This window comes from Bison bison, unplaced genomic scaffold (assembly GCF_000754665.1).
Source record: "Bison bison bison isolate TAMUID 2011002044 unplaced genomic scaffold, Bison_UMD1.0 scf7180017864466, whole genome shotgun sequence".
Taxonomy (NCBI): Eukaryota; Metazoa; Chordata; class Mammalia; order Artiodactyla; family Bovidae; genus Bison; species Bison bison.
Window position 1 is genome coordinate 11812272 of NW_011495027.1, and position 10381 is coordinate 11822652.

The 10381-nt window shown below is 45.7% G+C and overlaps 1 protein-coding gene across 1 annotated transcript in view; it reads right to left on the reverse strand.

The window, feature by feature from the left end:
• ABCA4 (ATP-binding cassette, sub-family A (ABC1), member 4) overlaps positions 1 to 10381 on the reverse strand; it is a 132401-nt gene that overhangs the window by 47293 nt on the left and 74727 nt on the right. The window contains exons 17-21 of the mRNA XM_010860511.1: positions 4425 to 4556; positions 3364 to 3503; positions 2740 to 2877; positions 1601 to 1794; positions 438 to 522 (exon numbers count right to left, since the gene is read on the reverse strand). Coding sequence (XP_010858813.1) covers positions 438 to 522; positions 1601 to 1794; positions 2740 to 2877; positions 3364 to 3503; positions 4425 to 4556 — 689 coding nt within the window. The remainder of the gene's footprint in view (positions 1 to 437; positions 523 to 1600; positions 1795 to 2739; positions 2878 to 3363; positions 3504 to 4424; positions 4557 to 10381) is intronic.

The window sequence follows — 10381 nt, forward strand, 5'->3', positions numbered from 1 at the left end:
ACAGATTTGGCATCTACACCATGCAACCTGACTCTCTGGAGAAGTTCACTGTGAGGGCTGTGCATCGCCGAGGCTCATAGGCTCCAGCTGGCACCATTCGAAGACCTCCTCTCCAGATACTGAGGAAAGTGGCTTGGATCCAGGCAGGGGGACCCCAGAAACACAGGCTTAGTATGGGCAAGGGCGAGGAGTAAACAAAGACTGGGTTCCTCATTAAAGGGAGAGGGCTTGTAAGCCCAAGACTTCAACATTCTTTGGGAATGGAGGAGGAGACAAAAACTCAAAGAAGAAGATGAGCAACTGCATGACTGTGAGCTTGAGAAGCACACAGAGTGTTCTCTTTGCTCCCATTGAAGTGCTCGACAGCTGGACACACCAACAAGACCTGGAGATGATGGCCAGACCAGGACCAAGGTACAGTCTGCTTGAGTCCTTACCATCCAAGACTTGTTCTGGAGTTATCGCCTCGGCACAGGCTGGACACCTGACGGAGAAGCCCTTAGACGCACAGCTGCAGGTCGCCTACGAGAGACGGGCGGGAATCACTCCTACAGCGCCTCCCTGATGCCCCTGATGCCCACCGCTGTCACCACCGTGCTTTGTCTCTCACATCAAGTGTGCTCAACACATTTTTCTTCACTGTTTTAATCTATTACTTCATCTGAACATTTGAGGGTGTGGCTGTCTGATTTTGTTCTGAGAGTGTGTGAATCAGGCACGGAGAGAGCATTAAAGGATTCCTTTGGCTTGTCATCACTTATGTGACAGCTGTAGGTCAGCCCATGCGAGACTTTCTGCTTCTCCCTCTCCGGGGATGCACACTGGGCTGTGGAAATCTACCCAGAGCTGGAAAACCCAGAAGCAGCCAGACACCTGAACTACAGGGCTGAAGGCGTAAATGATGCTATAACACAATAAAACAGGCATGACAGGACAACTGGAAGGTGAGCAGTGCCTTTTTAGGAGCCCAAAGCACATTTATCATACTTGATCTCATTTATCTTCACCACATCCCTGGAAAGCAGAGTGGGAATTATCAGCTTCACTTTCTATGTGGAAAAAACCCAACAACAATGAGGAATTAAGGAATTTGCTTAAGGCGACACAGTCTGTTCACCTTGAAGCCCACACTTGAACCTGGGATTCTTGACACGCTGAGGTGGTCTCTGCTGGGTGGCACTTTTTTCGTGTCACCATTTCCAGGTTATAGTTACTAGGGAAGCTTTTTCTTAGCTTTCATTTGCCAATGGAATTTGGGTTTAACTAGCTAACATAAATGTTTGAATGAAAAAAGAAAGCTTGAATAACTACTGTCCTTTAAACAGTGTAACCTTGCAGAGTAAGTCATTCCCTCCCTTCTATGTTGCATGAAACCATGTGTGTAGTTTAGGATTCTGGCCTGTAATAATTTCAGGTCTTTTAAGCTAGTTGGTTAAAGCATTTCTGTAGGGGAGTTCAGAATGTTCTTTTATCAAAATCTACAAATAGTTCCAGAAACAAAGAGGTCAGTTCTGCTAGCTGGAGTCTGATTTGGGTAGAAGTGTCTGGAATGACGTTCCTTCTCACCCAGGACAGGCTCTTTCCCTGGACAGACACAAACCTCGCGGCCTCTTCCTTGGCTCTGAATAGTCTTCATCCTGCGCACCAAGGTTAAGTAGAAGCCTGTGCCAAAGCAGTTCTTCAGGAACAGTGGGGTTCCAGAGCAGTAGAGCCGTCCCTGGGATATGATGGCGATGCGGTCCCCGAGGATGTCGGCCTCGTCCATGTGGTGAGTGGACATGATGATGGTTCTGCCTGCAGAGGCAGGGGTCAGGAGAATTACCAGGCAAGCCTGGGTGTGGATGGGAGAAAGTGTATAGCAAACTCCATATTCCATGGGTTGCAAAACTGGGAGTTAATAAATAAAAACAAGTATTCTGCAATACAGGCTAGAATATTAGAATAAAAAATAACAATAGCTACCACTTTATAGCATCCTGCATATTGTAAGGCGCTATTTTATAGAGTATTTCTTCCTTAGCATAGGGCCTGATGCAAATAAACCACCATGTATGGGACATATTTATTACTGTCAGTCAGTATCTACTGAGTTCTATAGTATATTCTCTGGATCATTAAGTGCTACACTTATCATCTCTGCAAAGAACACACACACACACACACACACACACACACTCACACTTACATTCTTTCATACTAGAGATGTCCTTAAAATAAAATGGTAATGAGGATTCCAAGAAGGCAAATACACCACAGGCTTAAACCACACTGTTACTTTTATGGTGGCTCTGCTTGCTGTCTTGTCTGGGTCTGTGCATCTGGTTTCAGGTGCCATGACAGAGGAGGGACCGTCCCACTGAGATATTTCCATCCACAGCACTGAATATAGGCTCCTCACCCTCACACCTGGTTTTCGTAGATAATTCGGGTCCCTTTGTCAAAGGGAATTTTACTTACAGCTGCTCCCATTGTTCCAGGCAGAAGGGTTTTGGGTTGAGAGAACTTTCTAGTGCATTTTGGGAAGTAGGCTGCTTCCTCAGTAATTCCCTGCTTATATTTGGGTAAAAAAAATCTCAGGAGGCTTCACCTGGAACTTAGACTCCCCAAGCCAGTGATAATGCCACATCTGAGTGTAGTTGTGGCTGTTACTACACTAAGTTGCAAGATGCCAGGTGTAAGAGAGTAGATCACACACATTCAGCCTCAGCGAGAGCACAGGTGATGTGCAGCGGCCATTACCTGAGCGATACTTCAGAAGCAGGTCCCAGATTGAGCGACGTGAGTAGGGGTCCACCCCAGAGGTGGGCTCATCCAGAACCACCACCTTGGCATCTCCCACGAAGGCAATGGCCACAGACAGCTTCCTCTGCACGCCACCTAGAGGGACAAGGCGGCAGGGTCACGGGAGCTGTGAACCATGTGAAGGAATGGCCCAGGGCTGACCACGTAAGGAAGGTACCTTAGATCCAGCAGCAGCTTCAAGCTGCCTTCTTAGATGTCCACAGTGTTCAGAACCCTAGTGGTTCAGGCCTTATAATACACAACAGAAACTCCCTGCCTCCCAGGATCAGACCATGTGAAGATTGTTCTCACATTTTTAGTTCAAACACATAAACCTCAGAGCACATTAGAGCCCAGGCTGCTGCAGGATAGTGTTCTATGTAGAAAATAATCCAGAGTTGGGTTTCTCTTAGATGCTCAGAATAACTTTATAGATTATTCCAACCCTTAGGAGCTCTCCTGTTACAAGTCTAAGAATACACACACACACACACACACAAGCACACATGTATATATACGAGGCCCTGTGCACTGGGAAACCGTGGATTGGCCATCTGAAGCCCATTTTCCAATACCAAGCACCTGACAGATCCTGAGCCTCTTCGTTCCTCTTGTGGTGGAGGCCTGTGTCCTCCAGCATTGCTTCCATCTCCAGCTGGGCCTCGTCCCAGGACCTCCCTTTCAGCTGGGCATAGAACAGGATGTGTTCAGCCACGGTGAGGCTATAGGGATGGGGCAGCGAGAAACACAATGCGCTCAGCATTTCCACTTGTAACAATTTACCTTATAGAGATAATTAAAGATGAGCACAGAGGTTTAGCAATCATGATGTCATCATGGTGTTGTTCATAACAGAAAAATGAGACAAAATACTGATCCTACCAAAATATCTGGCAGCTTAAATAGCACATTATACAATGGAATAGTACATATACATTAAAAATAATTTTAAAGAAGAATACATAACAGCATGAAAAAATGTTCATGATATCTTAGGTTTAAAAAAGCATTAAAATAGCAGGTTACTAAATGGTAAGCAGAGTTTTCTCTTTTATAATTTCAGATATATGTATAGCTATACATGCATAAGAGAAAGCTTTGAAAAATTATATATCAAAGTGTTAACAGTGGTTTCCTATGGATGGTGAAATTACAGGTGATTTTTAGTTTCAATCTATATTGCCTTCCTTCCTGTGATCCCTCCTTCCTTTATTCAATGACTGTATATAATTTTTTATATAAGAAAAGTTTGGGGAAAAAAGCAACTGAAAAACTTCCTCAAAAGTCAGTTTTTAACGCCTGGCTGAAGAGTAAAACAGGAGCCATGTCCCCTCTGTGTGTCCCTTCGTGGTCCCTGAGAGTGACCAGACTTCTGGGCAAGTTCTGAGGAAGGGGCCCCAGGACCAGCCACCCTGGCAGAGAGAAGGTAGTGCCAGTCTCCTGAGCATGAGAGAAACAGTCTCATTCTGAGGGACCTTCTCAGTGCCAACAGGACAAAGGACCCCAAATGTGGGGGAAGTCACTGAAGAGTACGGCCTCTGGCCCCAGAGCCAGCATCCCTCAGCTGCACTCTAGGGAACATGTTAGGGGAGGGCAAGGTGAGGTTAGGGCACTGGGAGGGTCTCGGTTCCTGTTCTACTTACTGGTGGAACAGGATGTTGTGCTGTGGACACATGCCAAGGCTCTGCCGGATAGCATCCAGGTTGGTTTCAATGTCCTTTCCCCCAACAAGCACAGTCCCGGATGTCGGTGGCAACAGACCGGTCACGATGGACCTGCCAAAAGCAGAAATTAGTGGCAGAGAGCCTGGCCTTTGGAACACCTTAGGATAGCAGCCTCCACCCCAGGGTCAATGAGGACTCTCAGTAATTCTACCCATGCCTCTCAGTTAAACGCAAACCATCACTAGTGGCAGGAACCAACAGTTTCCCAGACAGGGCTTAGCACTAGTGTGTCCTCAGGGCCCCCAGGAGGGTGAGTGCATCTGCCGTCCTTCTGTGCTTCTCTTACGCCCTTGTGCTCACAGGCAGGTGCCGATGGGCCTCTGGGGTTTCCAGATGCAGAATGCTCGCTTATAGCCAGAGATCCCTCCCCCACTCAGCCATCACAGCTCCTGGCGCTGTGGGGGCTCAGTTAAAGGCATTCAGCACATGGGTCTGTGTTTTGCCTGATGTCACCATCACAAAGTGCAAGGTCTTGGTGAGAAGCCCAAGCATTCAACACGTATTTGTTAATTAGTTGATTGAACCCAGGCCTGGGAATTCTCACAACAATTTTGGATCCAAAGTAAGAAAAAGCCCACCACCACTGTTAACTTATTTTTGTAAAATGGGAAATGATGACTCTCACTTCATGGGGTATTTTGTGAGGATTAAATACAATTATTACCTCTAAAGCGCTTAGAACAGTGCTAGCATAAAGGAAGAGTAAAAAATGTTATACTACTTTTATTAAGCATTGTGGTCCAGCCCCCAGGTGATGTTGCGTTTCTCATGCATGAAGTAATATACTTGTGTTTGGGGTCCTCTGACCATATTAGTTAACAAGGAGAGAAATGAGATGGGTCAGTGCTGCTCCTCCCAGCTTTGTTCCTGAGTCAGATACAATCTCAGACTCTCTAAACTTGTCTGTTGGATCAACCACTAGAGGGAAACAGAACCAAGTGGAATGGCACCAGCCCCACATTCCATTGGCACTGAACCCGCCCTCAGAGAACATTCCAACGCAGGGTGTACACGGCTGTTCCTTCCTGGGGCTCTGCAAAAAGCCAACGGACTTGATGAGTGCATTCACATGGGTTCCCTGCCCCTTGAAAGGACCGCCCCTGCTGTTTCTTGGGGAACCTTAGATGGCCATGTTCTCTTTACTGCAGATGGCACCTGGGTCCCTTAGAAAAGCCAGGAGAGTGTCCTGAGCTGAGGCTTCCATGAAGAGCTTTCATCTTTCCTGAACTTGGTTTTCAGTTGCTCAGCTTTTTATTATTTTGGATCCAAAATTGTTGTGGTGATAATTCCCAGACCTGGGTTCAATCAGTTAATTAAAAAACACATGTTAATGCTTGGGCTTCCCACCAAGACCTTGCCCTTTGTGATGGTGACATCAGACAAAACTTGGACCCATGTACTGAATACCTTTAACTGAGCCCCTAGAGCGATGGGCTTCCTGGTGGCTCAGACAGTAAAGAATCTTCCTGTCATGTGGGAGACCAGGGTTTGATCCCCTTGGTCAGGAAGATCCCCTGGAGGCTGGAATGACTACCTACTCCAGTATTCTTACCTGGAGAATCCCATGGGCAGATGGGCCTGGTGGGCTATAGTCCATGGGGTTGCAAAGAGTCAGACATGACCAAGCAACTAACATTTTAATACAGCACCAGGAGCTGTGATGGCTGAGTTGCAGAGGGATCTCTGGCTGTAAGTGAGCATTCTTTATGTATCCTTTTCTCCAGAGCTACCACCAACCCTCACAGGTAGGAAAAGGAATGCTCTTTGAAAGTAAGTAGTGCTCTACAGGCTTCTCAGGTAGCACTAGTGGTTAAGAACCCGCCTGCCAACGCAGGAGACTTAACAGATGGGGGTTTGATTCCTGGGTTAGAAGATCCCCTGGAGAAGAGCATGGCAACCCATTCCAGTATTCTTGCCTGAAGAATCCCATGGACAAAGAGCCTAGGAGGCTATAATCCATAGGGTCACACAGACTTGGACACGACTGAAATGACTAAGGCATTCAGAGGGTAGCCATCTATCAGAAGACCCTAGAAACCAAATGTAAGGAATCCTTTCCATCATTGCCTTGGTTTGCATGTGGATGGGCACATCATCCCCGTGTGGAGAAGCTGATGCTGTAACTTAGCCTCTAATGGGATTGGGGAATATTTTTCTCAGAAGAGTCACTGAGAACCCAAGAGGGATGTTTCTTAATGAGTGATAGAGAAAAATCTGGTGGTATAAGATGGCAGAGTAGAAGGACATGCACTCATCTTCTCCTGTGAGAACTCCAAAACTACAACTTGCTGCTGAACAACTGTTGACTGGAGAATGTTGGATACCACCAAAAAAAGATACCCACATCCAAGGGCAAAGGAGTAGCACCATAAGATGGTAGGAGAGGTGAAATTGTGTTTAGAATCAAACCCCTTATTGGCAGAGATGCTCAGAGGGCTCAAAAAAGCCTTGTGTACACTAGGTCCCAGAGACCCCACAGAGACTGAGCCAGAACTGTGTTTGAGTGTCTCCTGCGAAGGTACAGGTGAGCAGTGGCCTGCCGCAGGGGGCAGGGGCTCTGGGTGCAGCAGACCTGGGTATGGCATAAGCCCTCTTGGAGGAGGTCGCCGTTAACCCCGCCATAGAGCCACCAGAACTTACACAGGACTGGGGAAACAGACTCTTGGAGGGCACAAACAGAACCTTGTGCACCAGGACCCAGGAGAAAGGAGCAGTGACCCTACAAGAGACTGACCCAGACTTGCCCGTGAGTGTCCGGGAGTCTCCGGCGGAGGCGTGGGTCAATGGTGGCCTGTTGCAGGGTCGGGGGCACTGAGTGTGGCAGTGCTTGCAGGGATCTTTTGAAAGAGGTCCCCATTATCTTCATTACCTCAACCATAGTTTGCCCTCAGGTGAAACAACAGGGAGGGAACACAGCCCTCAACAGACAATTGGATTAAAGACTTACTGAGCATGGCCCTGCCCATCAGAACAAGACCCAGTTTCCCCCTCAGTCAGTCTCTCCCATCAGGAAACTTCCATAAGCCTCTTATCCTTATCCATCAGAGGGCAGACAGAATGAAAACCACAATCACAGAAAACTAACCAAACTGATCACATGGACCACTGCCTTGTCTAACTCAATGAAACTATGAGCCATGCCATGTAGGGCCACCCAAGATGGATGGGTCGTGGTGGAGAGTTCTGACAAAATGTGGTCCACTGGAGAAGGGAATGGCAAACCACTTCAGTATTCCAGCCTTGAGAACCCCATGAACAGCATGAAAAGGCGAAAAGATAGGACACTGAAAGATGAACTCCCCAGGTCAGTTGGTGCCCAATATGCTATGGGAGATCAGTGGAGAAATAAGTCCAGAAAGAATGAAGAGATGGTGCCTAAACAAAAACAATACCCAGTTGTGGATGTGACTGGTGATGGAAGTAAAGTCCAATGCTGTAAAGAGCAATATTGCATAGAAACTTGGAATGTTAGGTCCATGAGTCAAGGCAAATTGGAAGTGATCAAACAGGAGATGGCAAGAGTGAACATCGACAGTTTAGGAATCAGTTGACTAAGATGGACTGGAATGGGTGAATTTAACTCAGGTGACCATTATACCTACTCTGGGCAAGAATCCCTTGGAAGAAACAGAGTAGCCATAATAGTCAACAAAAGAGTCCTAAATGCAGTACTTGGATGCAATCTCAAAAACGACAGAATAATCTCTGTTCTTTTCTAAGGCGAACCATTCAATATCAGAGTAATCCAAGTCTGTGCCCCAGCACCAGCAATGCTGAAGAAGCTGAAGTTGAATGGTTCTATGAAGACCTACAAGATCTTCTAAAACTAACACCCCAAAAGATGTCCTTTTTTATTAGAGACTGGAATGCAAAAGTAGGAAGTCAAGAGATACCTGGAGTAACAGACAAATTTGGCCTTGGAGTACAAAATGAAGCAGGTCAAAGGCTAACAGAGTTTTGCCAAGAGAACACACTGGTCGTAGCAAACACCCTCTTCCAACAACACAAGAGGAGGCTCTACACATGGACATCACCAGGCGGTCAATACTGAAATCAGATTGATTATATTCTTTGCAGCCAAAGATGGAGAAGCTCTATACAGTCAGCAAAAACAAGACCAGGAGCTGACTGTGGCTCAGATCATGAACTCCTTATTGCCAAATTCAGACTGAAATTGAAGAAAGTAGGGAAAACCACTAGACCATTCAGGTATGACCTAAATCAAATCCCTTATGATTATACAGTGGAAGTGACAAATAGATTCAAGGGATTAGATCTGATAGACAGAGTGTCTGAAGAACTATGGATAGAGGTTCGTGACATTGTTCAGGAGGCAGTGATCAAGACCATCCCCAAGAAAAAGAAATGCAAAAAGGCAAAATGGTTGTCTGAGGAGGCCTAACAAATAGCTGAGAAGAGAACAGAAGCTAAAGGCAAAGGAGAAAAGGAAAGACATAGGCATTTGAATGCAGAGTTCCAAAGAATAACAAGGAGAGATAAGAAAGCCTTCCTCAGTATCAGTGCAAAGAAATAGAGGGAAACAATAGAATGGGAAAGACTAGAGATCTCCTCAAGAAAATTAGATACCAAGGGAACATTTCATGCAAAGATGGGCACAATAAAGGACAGAATGGTATGGACCTAAGAGAAGCAGAAGATATTAAGAAGAGGTGGCAAGAATATACAGAAGAACTATACAAAAAAGATCTTCATGACCCAGATAATCACAATGGTGTGATCACTGGAATGCAAAGTCAAGTGAGCGTTAGGAAGCATCATTACAAACAAAGCTAGTTGAGGTGATGCAATTCCAGCTGAGCTATTTCGAATCCTAAAAGATGATGCTGTGAAAGTGCTGCACTCAATGTGCTAGCAAATATGGAAAACTCAGCAGTGGCCACAGGACTGGAAAAGGTCAGTTTTCAATTCCAATCCCAAAAAAAGGCAATGCCAAAGAATGCTCAAATTACTGCACAGTTGCACTCATCTCACACACTAGCAAAGTAATGCTCAAAATTCTCCAAGCTAGTCTTCAATAGTATGTGAACTGTGAACGTCCAGATGTTCAAGCTGGTTTTAGAAAAGGCAGAGGAACCAGAGATCAAATTGCCAACATCTGCTGGATCATCAAAAAAGCAAGAGAGTTCCAGAAAAGCATCTATTTCTGCTTTATTGACTATGCCAAAGCCTTTGACTGTGTGGATCACAACAAACTGTGGAAAATTCTGAAAGAGCTGGGAATACCAGACCACCCGACCTGCATCCTGAGAAAACTGTATGCAGGTCAAGAAGTAACAGAACTAGACTTGGAACAACAGACTGGTACCAAATCGGGAAAGGAGTATGTCCAGGCTGTATATTGTCACCTGGCTTATTTAACTTACATGCAGAGAACATCATGTGAAATGCCAGGCTGGATGAAACACAAGCTAGAATCAAGATTCCTGGGAGAAATGTCAATAACCTCAGATATGTAAATGACACCACCCTTATGGCAGAAAGTGAAGAACTAAAGAGCCTCTTGATGAAAGTGAAAGAGGAGAGTGAAAAAGTTGGCCTAAAACTCAACATTCAGAAAAGTAAGATCGTGGCATCCAGTCCCATCACTTCATGGCAAATAGATGGGGAAACAATGGAAACAGTGAGAGGCTTTATTTTTGGGGGCTCCAAAATCACTGCAGATGGTGACTGAAGCCATGAAATTAAAAGATGCTTGCTCCTTGGAAGAAAAGCTATGATCAACCTAGACAGCATATTAAAAAGCAGAGACATTACTCTGCCAACAAAGGTCTGTCTAGTCAAAGCTATGGTTTTTCCAGTATTCATGTATGGATGTGAAAGTTGGACTATAAAGAAAGCTGAGCACTGAAGAATTG